This window comes from Centruroides vittatus, unplaced genomic scaffold (genome assembly GCF_030686945.1).
Source record: "Centruroides vittatus isolate TY-2023 unplaced genomic scaffold, ASM3068694v2 contig_400, whole genome shotgun sequence".
NCBI lineage: Eukaryota > Metazoa > Arthropoda > Arachnida > Scorpiones > Buthidae > Centruroides > Centruroides vittatus.
Genome location: NW_027122215.1, coordinates 158585 through 181169, shown reverse-complemented (window position 1 = coordinate 181169; position 22585 = coordinate 158585). Strand labels below are relative to the sequence as shown.

Sequence of the window (22585 nt, the reverse complement as noted above, 5' to 3'; positions counted from 1 at the left end):
ATAATTTCTATTAAAAAAAATCCATTAACATTAAGCTTTTTTACATTATTGTAATGCTGTGACATCATCTGTGCCGTCAAGATGTTCAATTTTCGTTTTTGTTCGTACTTCAGCTTCCATGGTAATAGAATCTTTTCAGAGTTCCCAAAGATAAAGCTTTTTATGCTCAAAAAAAAATTTGAAACACTTCATTTATCAAGACTTATTTATTTTCATTTGTTTTGCAAAATTGTCTAAAAATCTTAGGAAATTCTAGTAAAAATGAGAAATTTTTATATCACACACATTTTACACTCTTGTAATTTATAATAATGGAAATAGCTTTGAATAATAGTTATTTAGTAAGTATATAAGAAGTAAAAGAGGGACAGCATGAAATTTTTGCTTGATTCCAAAATATACAATATATTTATTTTTTTTTTGTCATATAAGATGCATGTTTTTTTACCTAAAATTTAATCTGAAATTTAGGATGCACCTTATACTAAGAAGAATATTTTTTTCCCTGAAAAAAAATCTAGAAAATGTGATAATCTAATGCAATAGCGCATCTTACAAGGCAAAAAATATAATAATTAGTTGTCATCTGATTTAATAAAACAAAAACTTTTAATACATTTTAAAGTTTTTTTACATTTTTTGAAAAACTTTTAATTTAAATTATGAATATTTTTATAAGAAAATTGCCTACTATGCAAACAAATAAGCTGATTTATTAAAGTGAATACTAAAAAATATGTTTAGTTATACACGTTAGTTATACTTGCAATTTTGTTATTTCTTTCTAGTGTCAGACAACAATTTCAAATCTAAAGATATTGGGTTTATAGCCCAGAAGAAACTTTTAAGTAGAATGGCAAGTAAAAATGTAGCCAAAGTTTTCATCGATGATGTGTCTGGAAACTTGCTAGACAATGTATATAGATTGGTAAAAAAATCAAAGCGGTAACAAGAAAGAAGCTGAAAAAGTGGTTAAAAATATAATAAAGGTAAGTTGATTATTAGTATTATACATATATATATATTATAAAAATCATCAATATAAAATATAATTTAAAAAGGTGATTTTCAATAATTTTGTTACATTACATTATAGATTGTTGTGAAAATTGGAGTTCTGCATCGTAATGGACAGTTTAATTCCGAAGAAATAAAAACTGCCGAGAGATTTAAACAGAAATTTCATTCGACAGCCATGGCAATCATAAGTTTTTACGAAGTAGATTTTTCATTTGATAAAAATTTCCTCACACAATCTCTAAATAACTGTAGATCATTATTAAAAGAACTTGTCGTGAGACATCTCACTGAGAAATCATTAAACAGGATAGATCACGTATTTAATTTTTTCACAAATCCAAATGTCTTAGATGATGTGTTCAGTCTTGACAGCAATCACAAAGAACTGTTGGGGAAGATTGTTGCAGATATGCATAAATTGTTAGAAGAAGGTTCTTTATAAGTTATGACAGCACCAGATATATATATATATATAATTAATTTTGCTTTTGTGATTTGTTTTACATAATTAAATTTACACATACACACCATCAAACACATATGCATTTATATATATTCCAGATCTTTACGTATATTATAAGGCACAAATTTGCACTTAAGATTTTTGATTTGCTCATGCACATTTTATCAACATTACTGAATTATGTTATTTGGTAATTTATATTCTTATAGTCACACATTTTGCATTTAAATTTTATATTTTGACTTCTTGACAATACAGTTTGTGTTGATTATTATTCTTCTTGGGTTCTGTTATAATTTGAATAATTAAAAAATTTTAGGAAAATCGATTAGCAATAAAAAAAAAAAATGGTAGTTTTCCATATTTTTAGTTAAATATTGATGGCATTTGAATCTACATATTTGTAGTTACAAGTTTTTGTTTTTTGATTGTTGTTACGTATATTTTTTTGTGAGATATCGGCAAGAGTTTTATACACAGTTAATGTAATTTGGCTAAATTGTGGCTGCTAGCTGTTAAGAAATTTTATTAACAGGATAAAAACTTCATAAAATTGTCTCCAGTAATTTGTAATTGTAAATAGTTTTAATATTTATATTTAATTGTAAACATATCCAAATTATACCAAATATTAGGAAAAATCCAAGCTATAAAAATTTAAAGTAATAACTTCACAACATTTTAATATATAAATGAAGATTGCTAATAATATGCAAATAAGATGAATGTATCTTATGAATATGAAGACTAAGGTAATAGCTTTGTAGGTTTGAATATAGAAAATAATTATTTTCAAAATTATTAAGAGAAGTTGCTAGATTTAACAGACCATTACATGAAATTTTTTTACAATGTGATATTGATTTGCTCATCTTTAGCCTTCCATGACAAGGTTTTAAGCAATAACTGAAGTATTTCCTAGTTACAAGAGATTAAGTTTTTATTCATTGATACAACTGCAATGAAGTATACAAATGAAATGAAAGAGAACAGTTTGAGATTTTAAAAGAAAGAGTTAGCTAAATATGTAAAATATACTTTGTTAGACAGAAAGAAAACTAAAATTATAAATCAGAGGACTTTTTCCATTTAAAAAATTTCTCTCATTGCTTGAGTGCTATGACATATATATATTTTTTGGTACTTCACAAATGGCCCAAGATTTAATTACTTCTCATATAATTGTTTAAAAATGACCTTATAAACACAAAAGAATAATTATGATTTCTTGGTATGGATTGGTCAAGAGCTAACACAATTCTATCTTTTAACTGCAATTTTTAAGATGCTTTTTATAATTCAGAATTCTGTGTTTGAAGAGGGGAGAGAGAAATTCTAATAAATGAATATGAGATTTATTTTAATAATAATATGTTTGTAAATATTTGAATTTGATTAATTGAGTAACTTAATCATTCTACTGTGACCTGAAGTATTATCTAGAAAACAAAGTTGCATATTTAGACTTGGAGATAATTTTTAGTTTCTTATAAATTTTGACAAATTTTTCACTTGTTGAATAAATCAGATAAAGATGAAACGTTTATAAATGAATAAAAGTTAGCATAATTGTTAATCTATCTTGTCTTCTTTCATAAACTGATCATTAAGAATATTTTTCTTAAATTTATTGCAGTGATCTAGAGCTTAAGGAATGAATATATTTCTTACTTTCCACAAAAATCTTGGTAATGGACAATGAAATTAACTAGTTAATTTATATTTTAATTTTTTACAGAATGAAAGTATTAACATAATATTAATGATGACCAAACTTAAAACAATTGTTAGAGGTATCATAATATTTAATTCAGTTCTAAACATATTACTATAAAGCAGGCCTGGCCAGCCTGCGGGCCGCATGTGGCCCATCACGTTAAATTGTGTGGCCTTCTAAGCAATATTATATATCTATTAAAACTTTTGTTTCCCATTATGTGTATACCAAAACAATTAAATAAATGAAAATTTGCATGTGGTGTTGTTATAATGCACAAGTGGAAGTACGAATTCTCGGTATAACAATAAAACCTTATTCATTTTGTATTTGTTTTACTTTTTTAAAAGCATGTTTGCCTAAATTGTGGCCCACCATAATTTTACGCGTGATCAAAGTGGCCTGCAAAACAATTTGGGTTGGCCAGACCTGCTATAAAGCAATAACTTGATAGATAAATTTTATCATTATTTCTATGATTAATTTCACCTTTAAACAAAAGTTTCAATAAATTACTTATTAGGTTATAAATATACAGGCCTAATTACCTTTTAAATGACTAATATTTTATTACACAGATAAGCAATGGTGACAAAATGAAAATTGCTTCTCTGCATTAAACATGCATTAAAAATGAAAAATTCATTAATGCTTATAATGTAAACAAAATATAATTGAAACTGGATGATGATTTACAACCCTTGACTCAAAGGTTAAAAATCACTGTACTAGTCTATTAAGCTCACATCCTAACTGGCATCTAATAAATTTTTAGGTATGCCACAACACAGATATTAGAAAGTGATTTTCAATTCAGCTTTTGTAACAAGTAAAAATTTTTAGATATAAACACTTGTTTTTATTAAACAGGTCAGTGAGTCAGCATTTTTGATAATTCATCTGGGTTAAAATGCATTTAAATAATCTTCCTAGAATTTCTGATGATTTAAAATGTTTGGTAATTGTGTACTTGACTGCATTTATCAAACAAGTCTCCATTAAACTTTAATGCCTGTGTTCCAAATGAAATGTAAATATGCAATTAAGCTCATTAGTACTAGTGTATCATATCTTGTTGTCAGATTGACATTACATTTAACAAAAGAAAAATAGAATCTATAAATTAATTTTTATTCGTTAGAAAGACTTATTGCATATGTTTGCTCTTCCTTATTGTTCACATACAGTTATATATTTGTTTTTCCTTCTATAATATGAAACAATCACTAAAATAAAATCTTTAATTTCAAATCTTTTGATAATAAAATATTGTATTAATCATAGAATTATATAATTTTTTTTCCTTTTGAAACTTAATTTAGAATAAGACTAAAATGATAAACAAAACTCAAAAAATGAATTTAATACAAGTCAAATAGATAATGTTTTTATAAAATTTTATCTTTAATTGAAAGTGCCAAAACTTTTTTACAACTCCTTAATGGTTTACGTACTTAACAAAAATGAATATTTTAACAAGTATAAACACAACTTATAATAAAAATATTCATATTTTATATGGTTTTTCTAGAGATGCATGTAAGATACTCATTTGTAGTATAATATGTAAATGAAAGCAAAAAAATAAGTAAAAATTTTGAAAAAAAAAAAAATGTTAAATTAGAAAACCTTTTTGAATTCTTATGATGATTGTTTTTCTCCAGTTCAATAAAATATATAAAGTTGAACTCACTTTAAAATGAAGAAATCTCAATTCAGAATTTGATCTGCATTATATATTATGATTGTTTTTATATTTAATTGACGGATTTGATAACTTTAAATGTAAATGTGTTGTTCCTTAGAAATATGAAAAATAGATGTCTGTTGAACTGTCATTTTCCTCCTTTAAATGTTTTCATTTGTTAGACCAAATACCCACAAAATTACCGATCGATAAGTTTACAGCTGAGAAATTTTTACTTTTAGTCTTTTTATCCTAGTCATATAATTGTGTTTTATTGAAAATTTTGAATGTCGACTGTATAATTAAAGAAAAATTCGAATTAGTTTTTGTAATTTTATGACTCGTTTTTGAATATCCACAAATGCATTTGTCGCGTAAAAGCAAAGATATTTACCGATTATGAATATGCTAAAATTTACAAGCAATAATTTAGCCATTTATTTGTCTGTTAAATTGATCAACTCATAAACTTAATGAAATCTAGTTTGTCTTAAGACAGATTATTTTTCTCAAGTTAAAAAAATTTTTTGTGAGGAAGTGTACTACTATTAATTCGACACACATTTGTAAACGGCAATCTCTACACTACGAACTAATTTACACACTAATGATTATTAAATATATAAAATTACAAAGTATAATGATAAATACTGCGATTAAACGTTTCAATATTTATTTTGATGTGTTTATTCACAGTATTAAGAAAAATAATTTAATGCAAAATTATAATGAAGACAATATTAGACAACTTTTAAGCAATAGTCAATTTTATCTATAGTTGTCATAATTTAGGTTGTTCCATTGTATTTTATATACTTTTGTAATTTTTATAAACTTTTTCCTAATTTTGAATATTAAAAGAAACTTATGCTCAATATGTTTTTTCGATAAATTGTCATAAAACTGTGTGTATGTTCAGTTTACGGTTACATGTTTTTCCGCTATGCTGTACTTAAGTTGTAATAAGCGTAAATTGTGTATGTTCTTGTTTTTTCTAGATTTATATTTTCTAAGAAATTTGTAAATGTTGTACATAAAAAAAGTTTATATATACTTTTCTATATCGAAATACTTGTTTGATTTCTAATTAAATCCATTTTAAATTTCTGAAGTTTATTATAGAAAAAAATGTTTTTTCAATTTGTAAAAACTAATCATGCTCAAGATATGTTCAGGTTATTTAAGTATTTTTTAATATGACAGTGTTTTTACTAATGATATTTAAGCAATTTGTAAACTCGTCGAAGCAGAAAATTGTATATATTTTATAGTTTTGTATCGATAAAAATGTAAAAAAAAAAAAAAACAATTATAAGACATTCATGTTGTTCATACCACAAAAATTTTCCTAAAAAGTTTTAAAACATTCCATTTAAAGCAACAGATTTATAAATCTGTATGAAAATTGTTTATTCAAAATTGCTATAAAATTTTGTATTTTAAAATGTTCTTTTAAATCAGAAAAAAGTTTGTAAGAAAAAAGTAAATTTCTGTATTTTAATAATGTCTGTAGATTACTTCCTAAATATAATAAACAGGCTTTTTATGTGTATTTGATGCTTTTGTGATAAAAACACAAGCTAAGAATTGTAATTATAAAACAATGATGTATGCAATACTTACAACAATTATTTAAGTAAAACCAGTATATATACAGACTAAAAATCTCAATCATGACAGAAATTATTTGTGCGCTCCCTACATTCTTCTAGAAACCATCTGGTCTGATGACATTTTGAAAATCTTGTTAATCCTCAAAAACTGTTTACTTTCACAACACACACGTTTTAAACTGGATTTTAAAGTGATCCTATCATATTGGATCCATGTCAATCTACTGTCCAAATGAATTTGTCTACATGCTTTCCTTAACTAGAAGATCCAGAATATTATGCATGAGGATATTGTGACTTGTATAACAAGCCTTTTATTTATTTATTACAACTGCTCAAAACTTCTGCAAATTTTCTGTCATGACTTTATCAAATGTTTTGTCTTTTTTTTATTGTCCATTTTGAAACAGATATTGAGATAGGGCCATACTGTTTTCAGAAACAATGGTGACTATTATGATCTAAGAAAACAATCTATTAGATTATTTTACCACAGAAATAATTCCTTCATACTGAAAATTTTTCATTAATGAATTATGTTAATGGAATAAACACAGTAATTCCTCAATTTACTGTAGATTTATAGTCATAAGATGAAGTATCACATCCATTTGCTTAATAGATGACATTGTTAGTCATCACTCTAAATGTAAATAGTAATGGCAAAAACTACAAGAAAATAAAACCTTGTTTTTTTTTCCTCAAACAAGAGCAGTTTAGTTTTAATCATCACCTGAAATAGATATGTATGTTAAAAATACTTTTGTATTTAAGCATAATTTGACTTATACAGTTTTTCCAAATTGTGTAGAAATGATCAGAATGAATTAATTGTGTAAGTTGAGGACTTATGGAACTTGTTGCTGGACTTTCTTTGTGAAAAGTTATATAACTTTCCCATCAAAAACATTTAAAATTGCTTGTGGTGCCATCTGTCATGCAATTTTATTTTTAAAAAACTTTTTATAAAATGCTAATTTTGTGGGTAGAAATGTATTTTATAAAAAGAATTGTAAATGCTAATAATGAGTAAAATATTAAGTCAAACGCTACTCAAGATATGACACACAAACCCCTCTATCCATCCCCTAGACCTTTGACCACCAAAATTTAATATCGTCAATCTTCCTAATATACAAACCTCCCTGTAAAATTTCAGAAATTTTTGACAAAAAGCACAGGAGTTATACTTCAAAGTGGATAAACAGAATTGATCCAAAAACAAACATTCATACGTACAGAAAAAAAATACCAAAGTTTTTTTTTGCATTTCTCAATGTTTCAAGGTCCTGAGTCCAAAAATGTAAAAATCTTATGAGTCATTTTTTGACTGATTGCCATACTTTATTATATAAAGCAGCTGGGAAAGTAAAAATATGGTAACTGACCATCTACAGTCTATTATGGATTATCACTTTTGATCACTAATTATTTTCAGTGACTGATTATATAAAACAATTGAGGCAAAAAAATTCTGGTAAATTAACCAGATTAAATTGTTGAAAATAGACAGTTGTCAAATTATAAAACAAAGTTGAATTAAAGATAACTAAAAATAGTGCAATTGAAGATTTTTCTGAATTTTTATCAATCTAAACACAGAATAAATATCTTAAATAATCTTTTAGTATATTTTACAATGTCATTTTAATTCTAGAATAAATATGTAGATAAGTTTTGAAAATCTTCTCATGATTGTTTTCCTAGAAATATGACTTCTAACAATTTTTTAAGCTTCTATTGATCCTTTATTCAAAGCTCCAAAAATAATACTTATATAATATTTTTAACAGGGATAAAAATATTGTAAAAACTTTAGAATTAATCATTTATATGGAAGAAAATTTTCTATATTTCATTAACAATATCATCTGAAGTCTCACAAAAATCTGTTTTGGGGATATTTGGCTTTTCTGATCTTGACTTCTTGTAAGAATTTACAATTTATTAATTATTAAAATACTGTGGTTTCAAACAGAGAACATTATTCATCTGATTTCTTAAAATGTAAGCTACTTTTGAAACTCTTGTTTCCAGCATCAGATCAATTACAAGTCGTTCTATTTTCTTCAAATGGCCTACTCTCTGTTTTGATTCTGGGTCCAAGAAAATTCTAAAAATGATGATCTTCAGTTTATCAGATTTTTTAATAAATAATAATAATAGTTTATTAAAAGTAATTAAGAAATTGAAATAAGAGTTGAATTGTAATTGTAAAATATATAAAGTTTTTGAATCTTAAATGATTAACTAATAATTTAATATAGTATACTACTATAAAAGTTTATATTATTATAATTATAAAAATCTGTTGTATATCAAGTAATAACATCCTAATAATAAATGATAATTTCATTAAAGGCTGAACAATTGGATGTCATTTTTAATTTTTTATTGAATGTAAGACTTTGTCAAATCTAATGCACTTCAATTTCTACATATTCACCCATAGATTTTGTTTCGAAAAACAGAGAACTCAAGACAAATTTATATCAGCAGAACTGATTCTGTAGACATAAATTTGTTCAGTATTTATTTCAGGTAAAGTAAGTTATATATCACTGTCTTCTGTGATATTTGAAGTTGGAAACCTTCACTTTCCATGTTAAACTCTTCTGAATCAACAGTAGATTCATTGCTCACATCTTTCCTCATACAATTATCTTTAGTACCATTTAAAGTGTCGGAAATGCAACGTTTCTTGAAAGAGTGCTTCACAATTTTTTCTGGGATTTTCATCAAAGTTCTTATGTCGTTACTGTGATAGATTAACAAGATTGAGCTAAGTTGACCTCTTAAATATTTGCTATTATGAATATGATGTAATAAAATCATTAAAATGATACAATGGAATTAGTGACAGAAATAAGATGCATGGCACTAGAGATCATTATGATGAATTACATTGAATCTAAGATGCATCCCATTTTCAGAGATGCTAAATCTGTAAAAAAAAAAAAAGTACCTCTTACATTTCAGTAAATATGGTAAAGGGAACATATTCAGATGTACATAGAGCTGCAGTAACTTTTCAGGTATCAAAAGCAATCTTTTTTTCTGCCTTAAATACAAATACTTAGATACACGATTTCAAGCTAATAGTACTAACTCTAGTGTAACATAAGCTTTAATTGAATTAATTATGCTTAGTGTTCAACCATACTAATTTCTGTAAACATACATTGAGATCACACAAGTATTCCTACAAATACATACTCTTAATAAGATTTTGTAAATTTGGATGCTATAAGTCATGAAGGCTTCACATTGGGCATAGCTAAGCAGCCATAAATATGTCATTGATTATAACACACATTAATTTTAAATATCATGCATAATGACAACAATTCCTCATTTTAATTTATAGTATGTTGATGAATTGGGATTAGTTGTTTTCTCCCCTCTTAATATTTGTACTGAAAATATTTATTGGCATTGTCAATGATAAAGCAGATAAGATGAACATTAAATCTATTTGTTAAAATATCAATATTATAATAAATTATTATTAATTTTTTTATCACTTAAAACTAGAAATAACAACTCCATATTTAATTAAAGAAAACAGATTAAAATATAGAAATTAAGTTTTATTGATCATGTGAGGACCGAATTGAGCCGGTCCGAGTTTAAATTTTCATTATTTCAAATCCCCTCGGGAGATAACGATCGAGATTCTCGATAACGATCAAGCTTCGAAGGATGTACAGTCTTCCGCCGTCAAACCCGCTTCCCTCCTTCTCCGGATCCCACCTGAGTCATGGAACTCAAGTCACCACCCTCCATCGCGATTGGTGATCGTTACGGAAGGGATCGGGGGTATATAAAGGGGGAAGATATCTAAGAAAGAGGTCGGAAGAAGGGGAATGACCCGTTGACCCGAGTCCTGTCCGAAGGCCATTCCAGATGCCGGAGCCTCCGCCTCAAAGCCGATCCTGCCGCTCACCGCCAGGGAAGACGCTAGAAGAACCTTCAGCCGACCCGAAGAACCTTCTCGATCATAAGCGATAACCGAGAGGTATGAATCCCCTAACAATTGTGAGCTCTCTCTCTCCCGCGATTAGGGACGGAATGCGTCGCTTCGATGTAATCGATTCTCTGTTCAAATAAATCTTATCTGTGTTGTCCTGCTACTACGGATATTGCCGTTTTTCTTATCGACGACCCCACACTTCCTCCACTCGACCTGACAACTAACTAACCGATCCCGATAAAACGGGATATCGCGATAAATTTAGCCATCCTTGACAGTGGGGTGGGTCTTGCCGACCTGTTCGCCGACAAAAAGGGGGTACGACTTTGTCTTCCTCCCGGCGTTCCCACAATCAGGATATTTCCAAATTAAGTTTAAATTAGTTTTATTCTAAAAGAACAACTTAAGATCAAAACAAGTAAATTAAATCATTTAAATTTTAAATATGTATACCTCCACTTTCATGAATAGCCTTAATTGTGTAAAATATATTTAAGTATCTTTTTTATTGGCCATTTTAGAGTAATATTTTATATTTCAATAGCATTTTCAGAATCAGAACTTAGACAATGGAAAATCAGAGTTCAATTTGTAGTAGTATGCTTATTTATGGTTGTTATTGATTATTCCAGAAAAGTCTTTTACGTACAGATAAAATCACTTCAGGACTTGCCTACACTGATGACAATAACTGATAACATTAAGTAGGATAAGTAAATAAGAGTACAATTAGTGGAAATTCTGATTGACTCTTATATTAAAAGAATGCTTTCAAATTAATTATTATTTAATTGTTTTAAGATTTATTAATTTATCTACTATTTTTATAATGTTATTTTTAACAGCAGTTAACATATAATTGAAGTAAGAAATACAGCAATTTAAGCAATTGTTTTAATATTCATTTGCTTGCAGTACAATAAACATTTAATATTTAAAGCACTAGATAAGACTGACAATGATAACAATTGCATATATCAGATATATGTTCAAGCCGATGGACATTTTAAGCTGTTTTTTCATGATATTTACTTGAAGATGATAATATTGCTTATTACACTACATAAAACTTATAACTAAAACTAAATTTTGAATAAAAAGAATTAACATGTCCTTAAACACATTAAGTGACTGATGATAATGTCTATGATTACACTAAGTGGATTTTATTATTATAGTTTTATTGAATTTAATGGATTTTCTGTCAAGGAAACAACTTTCAAAATAGCTTGCATACAGGAAAATGATTAAAGTGCAAGATTAAATTGTGATTTTAAAAAATTTTACCTTGTTTTTATTATTTTTATTTAAAAATTTATAAAGATCATAAACAATTTTCTCATTTTTACTTCTAAATCAAGAGTGAACTGGTTATTTTAATTTTAAATCAAAATTATGAATTTTATTTTTATATGTGCAATTGTAATAACTTTTCCCTTTTGAATAATCTATTTACATTATTAGCAAAATATTAATGGATTAGTTTTGTTTAAAAACTTGCATTTTATGAATTAACAAATATATCTGATGATAATTCAGTACATGAACTGAGGAAATTTGACTTAATCTTTCAATATAGAAAGCAATTGTATGCACACCATGTATTATTTATTACATACTGTGTATACAGTAACTGTAATAATATAATATTCCTAATGCATTGGCATAAGTTGTCTTATATGCTATAAAAAACAGCACTTTATCAATTTAAGAATTTATTCTTAAATTAATTGAAAAATATTTCAGCCAGTCTGTGTATTAAAAAATTAACATGTACTGGTATTTATTACTAATTATAGCTTTTGTTCTGGATTTTCCCCAACAGGGAAAATCTTTACATAAAATCAGATAAATTTTTAATAATAATTGCTTTAAAAATCAAATTAAATATAATTATATTTTTTTTTAAAAAAAATATAATCACTTTACAAATTTATTATGCCTATTAATATTAAATTTATTATGTACTGTACATATGATAAACAGTAAAAAACTTGAGAAAGATGAAGACACAGAAATGAAACCCCCACCCTTCTTGAAAGGCCTCAAAAACATATGACTAAGATAAAACAGATTTTTCAGACTTATCAAAGGAAATTTTAATTTATTATCATTTTTATATCATATTTTTTTTGTGTGTGTGTGAGAAACACTAAATTGTTGGAGTTCCTGCATGTGTCTAAGGCACAGACCAAATAGTTTGGCTAGTTCTCTTCCTCCTAGACTTGATATCATTTAATATTTGTATATTACATATGGTACGTTTTCTTGAGTTGAATTTATATTTAAGCATTGCTTATCCTGTTCAAATATTAAAATATTTGAAATAACAACATAGAAACCATATCAAAGTGTATGAGATTGTTCTACACTTGAATTTGTTTATACACTGATTGGATTGACTGTTCAAATTAGTTTGATTTTATTCTTTAAAGAAATTTCCCCTATTTCTAACTCTTAAAACAATAAAGTTTTACTAATATTAATTTTATTATAAGCTTTTACAGAACAATAATTTAGAAACATGGACGATTATACATTTCCCCTAAAAGTTGGCTTTAATTGTGTCATCGTTGACCTCACAAAATGCGTTTTTCCGGCATTTTTTCGAACATTATTCGCTTTGTCGATAATTCAATAGTCTCCATATTCCCTTTGTTCACAGATAGACAGACAAACGGATGGATCCGATTTTTATCTAGGTTGCTTGTAAGAGCATAAGTCATCGGACCGACTTTTTTTTTTATCTAAAAGGAAGGAAGACAAACGGGAAATAAAAAAAAAAGAGCCATCATATCCGGATAGAAAGGACGATTTCGGTTAAAACAGAAAATATTTGATTTTTAAAAATAAAAGTGGTTTAAAACGTGTGTTAAAATTACTTTAAATTGCTATAAAACTTATCTAATGGCAAATTTCTATCGAATGAGTCACTCGCTATATAAACGATCGTTTTTCGATTATCGGTGATAATCGGTTGTAAATCTATACGTTGAGATCGATCATTCATCAAACAAGATAGGAAACTGTCAAACAGTAGGCGTTTGTTTATTAAATAATAAAAGAGTGGGAGAGACTTAGCCTAAGCTTAATTCACAACTCCTAAATATCACCGTCGTCTTGGAATTTTTTTTTTTTTAAAAGAAATAAAATTTTAACATCACGGATAAACACGAATTAATCCCTTTGTACTGTACGTCCAGCCTACGCTACTGCGTAATTATGAATGAAACGATTGGTTATGAAACATTTCTTTACGCAAAAAGTAAATAATTTTGAAGATAATTGTTCTGGCAAACAGTTAATAAATTCCGTGAAAGCGTGAGGGAGGGGAAAGAGGGGCGAAAAAACATTTTAATAAGCGAATAATACTTTACTAAGAACAAAAAACGTGACGTAACTGGATGAGATTGGTCGCTTAGCAACCGAAGATGTGAATAAACGTACGAAACGCCCACGTGCTCTGCCTCTGCCGCGCATGAATGAAAAGACTACCACAACGTACTACGTCGATTGAAAATGGTGAGTTGTTTCCCGTTCGGTTATCATTACTTGAGAGACGACGAATATGGGCAAATCGGGGTAAAGAAACCGTTTTTACTCGAATGGATGAGAAGATCGAAATCGGCCAGCCCTTCCTCTAATAGAAAAGAATGTACAAAAATTGAAGATGTCAGAAAGAAACCGGTAGACCCACCGAATTTATCCATGTCAGGTGTGAAGTATAACGTTAAGGTAAGCTTTAATGAATTATTTTAAACTAAATTTAAATTTTCCTTATTTAACCATTGGTTTATAGGGAAGTTTAGAATGACAGGAAATATTTTTATCATTGTGTAGAATTAATCAGCGTTGGATGATATTTCCTGTTTATATCTTCGAATAAACCTTATTTATCTTTTAATTTTATGAATTTAAACCGAAAGTATTTAAGATTATAAAATATATTATTTTGTATTTAAAAAAAAAAGTGATCAGGAAGTGAAAAATTAAGTTTCTTCTCCCTTATTTAAAGATGTAACGTTTTTAGGTAAAAAATGACAAATTTCTGGCATTTTTACCTAAAAGTTACGACGTCATAAGCCGATTTGACGTAGATTTTTATTGAAGTTTCCTGCTTAAACTCGAGTAAATTCGTCCCAAAAGAAGTAAAATAAAAAAAGAAGAATAATACGAATATTTATATAATTTAAAAAATAAAAAAAAAAGATAGAGCTTACAATTAACAGAGACTCTCCTAGAAAAGCGTGAGTCACTTTTTTCGTTATAAATGAGTGTGTATAGATCAAATGTCTTCAATTAAATAGTGAAAATTCCGATTTTTCTTAACGTACGTCCTATTTTTAGAAAAAGGATAAGATCTAATTAATTATGATTAATATACGAAGTAGAAGTACACAAAAGGAAGATCTGCAAAATCATTTTTATCTCGAGTTTAGAACTTTCGGATTTAATTATCGAATCACTTCAAATAAAATCACGTAATCCTCTTACACAAATTCATTTTTTAATTAATGAACTCTTATCTATTTATAGCTAAGGCATTTTACTACTGTTTACGACATTTTTTTTTAATGTTGATTATTTTTGTAAAATTATCGGTTATCAATAACACGAGCTAGCGTATTTTTCTGCCTGCTGAACTGTTTTAAATACTACAGTATTTATAAAAGAAGACGGTATTTGCTTAACTTATTTACATAAAATTATGTTTAATTAAATTAAACGCGCATTATAATTAAACTCAAATTTCTTAATTGGCTTAAGGATTGTTGATTGTAATTTTTCTTCTCAAATTTTAATAATGATGTAATAGAATATTCTATTAAAAAACTTAAAAAAATTGATCATTTCTGTTAATAATTTGAGAGAATGTCAGAATTTTAACAAATTATGCTGCTTTTGTGATAATTATATGCAAAGTGATGAACTTGATAATATTAGATTAGACTTGGTTAATAATCTATCCACTTATTTAATTTAATTTAACCTTTTTGTATGTATAAATTTGTTATTTTCTGTGTATAAAAGTGTATAAAATTTAAGAACAACCTTTTTTTAGATTTTAGGAATAATATTTATCATTTTATCCTTTACTTTATCATGAGAAATTGATAGATTTATTGCATACAGAGTTTTTGAAAATACTTCAGAAGACAGTGACATGTCTCCTAATTGTTCTAATTTATTTATAACAAGCAATAAAGTTATAATTACTCTTATATTACCATATTTATATCTTTTTAAAGGTTTATTTTCTCAATTTTTATAACTTAAACATCTTCATTTTCTTTCTATTATATACAATCTTAATTCTTGAGTTTGACACTCATTCATAAATTCCAATTAAATGATGGTTAACTTTTATTGCCTTATAAAACTTTTGACACTATCTTATTAAAGTAATTAGTAAAATTCTAGTTTCTTTTTCTGTTTAGTTTAACGTATTGTATAAATGAGAAACTAAATTATTAATGATTTTACGCTCGTTAACATTTTAAAGTAAAATATTGTACTAAAAGTATAGGGGCAATACTACTGTAATATGAACTTAGTAGTGTCGATGTAATACGTTAAAAACGTAAGAAGACCCCCGCTTTTACGATTTAATTGGTTTGAAAAACCGCCGTAAAGCGAGTCATAAAAACAAAAAATTCTACAGCTATACAAATAAATAATAATTTTAAAATACATTATAAGGTTCGAGTAGATATTTTAAACTGCTTGTTTCTATATTTTGAGTAATCTCTGATCTCGAAATAGAATTTTAATTGGATTTCGAAACTTTTTCTTTATTTATAAAATATATAAATTACGATCCAAGGCCATTAAAATATACTTGTTTTTGTTATGATGCGGCTTATAAATAATGATCAAATAATGGATCCAAATTGCCGAAAAATTAGTTATTGTTCTTTATTCGTACAGTTAAATGTTTGATATTAATATAATACATTAATAATGAATGTGGATTTAAACTAATAATGCATGTTCCGAAACATCTGGAATAATTTCGAAATTTATTCTAAATATTCAAAATTTCCTCCTGGGAATTTCTAAGATTTTAATTAGGATATATAAAATTTAATTTAAATTTTAATTGGTTATGGTTTAACGATTGTTTAATAAATTTTTATTAAGTATATGGGATGCATTGAAGTGAAGAAATCGATGAAGGAATTCGATTTTACTACAAGATCCGAACTTGCCAAGTAAATATAATCCATTATTTCTATATTTAACAAATATATAAATCTATGAAAAATAATAAATTGTGTGATATTTATTTTGTTGTTATCTATTTATTTATTTTTTGTAGGGAATGTATTAATAGAATATGCGAGAAGATAGGAATAAAGAATGTAAATAAAAGAAAAAAGGTTAGTTTCATTTATAAATCCAGCTTATATTTGTTTAATATAAATGTATTGATCTCAAAAGTTTAATTTTATAGCTTAATCTATGAAGAAACAACAGAAAATTACTATCAATTTTGTTTCCTCCCCGCTTATCTGAGGGGGAAAACATTTAAGTAGAGAAAACAAAATTGATAACTACTTTCGATTGTTAAACAAACTTTTCCTTGAAGTGTGAATATTAAAAAAAAAAAAAAATTAAATTATTTTCCATTATCAATAGGTTATTTTTCCACATATTTTCATATTTATATAATAATCTATTAGTTTTAAATTAGGGGTTGGAAACTTTTCTTAAAAATTGGAAGGCAGTATCACATTTCAGAGGGATTTCATAAAGCTGCATACTGTTTTGCAGGTTTCATAATTGTATACATTCAGATACATGCACAAATATATATATATCGATTGAATATATACATATAACCTAATATTATATAACATATAAATGTTTCCTGTTATTTTTTCAATAATATAATATATGCACAAATAATATATATATATATATATATATAACAGAAAGTTCATGATAGTGTAATCAATAATAATAAAGGACACTTTTAGCCCAGGAATATAAATTAGATAGAGTTAGATAACCTAATAAATAGGATTTAACAATTTGGAGGGCTTATCACACCAAGGCTGACAGAAAGAAGGACCAGATCTTTTACAAAAAAGTTAGTCTTTAATAATCACATTTCAAATTTAGGTAAGGATGCATTTCAGGTACAAGGACCCCTCACCAGCTTACAAACACATGGCACCAACATAATAATTATAACACTAATAGTTAACCAATACAAAGGAATAAGTAAGATATACAGTGCACTGTATTTACAATTTTTAATGTAACCCATATAATAAAGAACTAAAACTATCGAGCATAAAATTTTTCAATACAATGACAATGTGATATATATTATTTGGGACCAGTAAATGTCATGAAATGTGATTACACTCAAACCTGTTTTTGTGCGGTCTTTTTTTGTGCGATTTTTTATATGTGCAATGTGTTTTGTGCAATTATTTTTGTGCAGTATACCAATTTGATTGAAATTCATATACCGCACACAAAAAATCACACAAAACAAATCGCACAAAAAAAGACCGCACAAAAACAGGTTTGAGTGTATTAAAGACTAACTTTTTTGTAAAAGATTTGGTCCTTCTTTCTGTTGGCCATGGTGTGATAAGCCCTCCAATTGTTAAATCCTATTTATTAGGTTATCTGACTCTATCTAATTTAATAGTGTAATTAGTTATAGTGTTTTACATTTTACCAGACCGAACTAGAAGCCACAAAAGATCTTATATGCAGTCTGAAAACTGCTAATTCTCCATCATTGATCTAAATTATAAAATGATTAATTTTGAGTAAATGAAATTCATTAAAAACATATTTTAACAGCATGTTAAACTGTAGTTTTCTATTTGTTATAAAAGTAGAGAAAATGCTAACATTTGCTAACATTTTTGAATGGGAGTTCAACTTATCCAAGTTTACATAAACATTGTGAAACAGTACTGTACATATTGATAGTATATTCGGTGTATTTTTAGTAAACTTATTACAGATAGCCTATATATTCTTCATACTCTATCGTTTATATTTATTCTGACTTTATACTGAAAGTGTTTATTAGTTCAGCCAGATTGTTAGTTTATTCATTTGCACAAATGTAGAATCAGCTGAATGGTTTTTGCTGGAACTGGAACTGGAACTGGTTAGATATTGACACATTTTAAGATTTATTTATTTTTGAACACTAGAAATTTCAAAATTAATTTTGATATTTCTCAATTCTAATATTAAACATTTAAAGCCTAATTAAGATAACAATCAGTCTATTTAATCTGATGTAAAAAGTACATGATTAATATTAATTTTATAGATCCACTGTGGCCAAACTAGCCGCATATAGCCCTTCAAGATCCTTATTGTAGCATCCATATACTTATGTAATTTTTTTGTATAAACTTGGTACATACTATTTACACAGATATAACCTAATATTTTTGTAAGTTTTCTGACTATTACATAGTGTAATATACACAACGACTGTAAATATAACTCACAACTTAACTTCAAACAGGGGACTGAAAGTTTATGGTTTATTCATAAAGTCAAGAGAGTTAAATGATTGTGTACCTAATTAGTCATAAAGTAGCAATAAAGTAAAGTAACAGTGATATTTACTATAAATATTGGTAACTATGGTATTTTAACTATATTAGGTATAATATAGCGTAAACAGATAATGCAGCTCTCCAATAGGCATTCCAACAAAGGTTGCATTCTCTCCTATATTTCTGACAGGCAGTGTATAGCTCCTATTACAAGGTTTGGCCACCCTTGTTATAGATTATAACAGTTTTTTTAAATTTTAGTTAATTATTAATTTTATACAGTAGTATATACTTTTATAAGATATATACAGTTCATAAAAATATATCAAGATTCTGAAACAGGTAGTCCTTGTATGTATTGTGGGCTTCTTTTGGTGTACATTTTGTCAGTTTGTCTATAAATAAAGCATAATAAAAAAGCAATATATAAAATCATATAATACATCATACATTCAAAAACAATTATTTATTATGATAGACAATATTTATAGAATTTTCACAATAGAAAATATATATCTTGTTATAAAGTTAGATATTTATTCAATGAAAACTTAATATTAACAGTAACAATACTTTAATTAAAAAATTTATAATTTTTTTTAAAAAAAAGTTTATTAAAGTCAAATATAAAAGTTTCATATAATTTATATAAATTCAAAAATTTTTTAAAAGTAGATCTAAATACTGAAGACAAATAAGGATGAACTAGCCATTGCAGTTACTGTATTTAACTGAATTAATCAATGTACCTTTAACAGTGAGTTAGAGAATATTGGAAGAAAGGAAGATGAGATAGAGAAAGACTCCCTTCCCCCTGCTTGGCAATTTCTCCTTAGTGTTTCACATCAACTGATGCCATTACAGCCTACTGCCTCCTTGTTTACTCTATCAGTGTCTATCCCATCTTCCTTCTGACACTGGCATAAATAATATATTTTTTCAACTTCTGAAAAAGACTAAATGTACTGTATGTTTATGTATATAACTTGTGATGGCATATACATTGCAGAAAATTGCTAAAATGAAAATAAAACCTTTGCATAACCCACCTACCCCACCATACACCTAGCATCTGCAGGATTAGTCATTGCTCTATGGGTGTTAGTTTGTAATTGCAATTTAAAATTGGTGTATAATCCACCCCACCATATAGTTAAGAAAGGGTGCAGATTGTTTTACCCACAGGTAATCCACATGAAAATATGGTAGTTATAATTTCAGATATAATCAGTACAAAATTGAACTAATCACTATAATTAATCTGATCTAATGAATAAGCAAGGCACTTTTATCAGTAAGTAAGGTTAGAGAAATGCTAACATTTTCAACCCAGTTAATGGTGGTCATACCTAGTGTTGCCACCTTTTCAAAATTGCTGACCTGAATGGCAGGTCAAGTTTGTTCGAACAGAAGTCCCTGATGCAGGTGCAATGTTATTTTACCATGTGAAGAATAACGTGCATGCCAGTTCTAAACCAGTTAGGGACTTAGGGACTTGTGTAGGAGCAATTTAAATTAAGAAATGAAATAACTTAGCTTTAAAGAGCTGAGAAGATAAAAAAAAAAAGGTCAACAGGTTGCGACATATGATGGCGAATTAACTTTCGGTGAGAGTGTGAAGTCTGTTAAAATAAAGTATAAATTTATAAAAATATTTGCTAGGGTTTGTTTCATCATAATTTCACAATTTCTACAAAATCCCGGACAAAATTAATTGTTAACGCGGACAATGAATTAAAACCGGATGGGTGGCAACACTAGTCATACCATCTTAACTATGTATTATCAGCCCACACCTGAGGATGATCCATTAACTGAGTAAAAATTGTCAGCATTTCCCAAACCTTATTTATTGTTAAAAGTGCATTGCTGACTTCATTAAATTTAATCATTATTAAGACAGAAGAAGAGAATAAAATGTGAAATTTACTCTTTGCTATATATAATTTTAAATTCAGTATTTTACATTTGCATTAACTAACACTGATGTATTTTATAGGCCAGATGGCCAGGGCAGTTAAGATGACAGCTTACTGTCCTGGGAGACCCAGGATCTGGGAGAGCAACCCAAGGAATTTTTTTATGGGTGGTCTATCCTGGATATGTTGGGCCCCATCCCTCACCACTTGGCTTCCCCATTGTAGGCCTGGGCGAACCCACAATGGGTATGGAAAAAAAAGGCCCTCTTAGTGCCTACAGGGCAGAGAGAATAAAAAAAAAGTATTAATTAAACTATAAAATATTTGTTTGTTGAAACAGTTAATTGTTTTTTTTTTAACTATAAAAAGTTATCAAGAATAAATCTTGATTTCTGAAATTATGCTTTGATTAAATTTCTTAAATATTATTTCATTAAATTTTAATAATAATAATTATTTCTTGATTTTCAAATTTTATTTTTCAGACATGGAAGCAATTAAATCATATATTAGCAAAAACGCCAAACATAGAACATAGTAAAAAAAATGTCATTCTTATAATTACTAGTACTTTTCTAAATCTGATCCTTAAAGATTCTGGAGAGGTAAGTATTATAGTTACAATTTATATTTTTCAAAATAACATATTTTGTTTTAATTTAGAAATAATTTTATATTTATAGCTTATTGCATCTCATGAAATGTCCAATATATCTTTTGCTTCGGGAGGTGATTCAGTAAGTTCTCTCTACTGATACCCATTCTAACAATTATGTTAATGTTATTTTTGAATGCCAATTATAGTTTTGATTTGCCGAACACCAGAATTATTATACTATTGATTCAGAGTTACAAAATAATCAATCAATGAATTATTGATTTGAACATGAAAGTGTCATAAACTCCAAATTTAAATTAATTATAAAATATACTTTATTGAAGTGAATTTGTTAAACATGATTGCTTTCAAGCCTTGCTGGCTCATCTTAATAAATATGAATTCTTTTCAATAACAAAGATAATGTATAATATTATAAATTATTTTCAAAAACATTAATCTCTGAAGACCAATAATGAGACTTGAAAACACTTAAGTTTCATTCCAATAGAGTGAATTTTATTACTTATGTCTTTACTAATAAACACTTACATTAATTCAAGTTGTAATTTATTTCTTCATTTTTGGAAGCTCACAATGGACAATGTTAACTAAAAGGAATAATATTATAATTTAGATATATCATTTTGGGTAGGATAAAAACTGAGATAATACATTTCTGAAATATGAAAACATTTCAGTCAGTCTGTTCCATTTATTATGAACTTCAGAAAGAAAGAATTCATAGAAAGAAAGAAAGTATTCATAGATTATATATATAAGATGTTTCAAATATTAGAAAACTAAGAAATAATTTTAATAAGAAAACTAATTATATTTATAATTATTTTATAATAAAAGAAGTTAATTAACTCAGTATATCACCAAATGTTTATCATAAAGGAAAATATGGAAAGTTTTGTGACAATTATATAAAAAGAATTTCAATTTACAAAATTTGATATAGTTTTAGTTGATTTTTTATAATCATCAAGGTTATAGTGGAGTGTATATACAATAATATACACTCCACTATAATTGTAATTTTAATA

The 22585-nt window shown here is 27.0% G+C and overlaps 2 protein-coding genes across 3 annotated transcripts in view; both read left to right on the top strand.

Moving 5' to 3' along the window:
* sigmar (Tumor necrosis factor alpha-induced protein 8-like protein sigmar) overlaps positions 1-1763 on the top strand; it is a 28867-nt gene extending 27104 nt beyond the window's left edge. The window contains 3 exon segments of the mRNA XM_067271624.1: positions 789-931; positions 933-989; positions 1097-1763. Of these exon segments, the coding sequence (XP_067127725.1) occupies positions 789-931; positions 933-989; positions 1097-1462 (566 nt within the window). The 3' untranslated portion in view covers positions 1463-1763.
* An 11929-nt stretch (positions 1764-13692) lies between these two features.
* The window catches only part of LOC136976403 (SHC-transforming protein 1-like), a 47732-nt gene continuing 38839 nt past the window's right edge, over positions 13693-22585 (top strand). The window contains exons 1-5 of one of the 2 annotated variants that reach the window (XM_067271666.1): positions 13693-14208; positions 16615-16685; positions 16793-16853; positions 21421-21540; positions 21619-21672. In XM_067271666.1, the coding sequence (XP_067127767.1) occupies positions 13993-14208; positions 16615-16685; positions 16793-16853; positions 21421-21540; positions 21619-21672 (522 nt within the window). In that variant the 5' untranslated portion in view covers positions 13693-13992. The remainder of the gene's footprint in view (positions 14209-16614; positions 16686-16792; positions 16854-21420; positions 21541-21618; positions 21673-22585) is intronic. The other variant, XM_067271665.1, reaches the window with a different exon arrangement.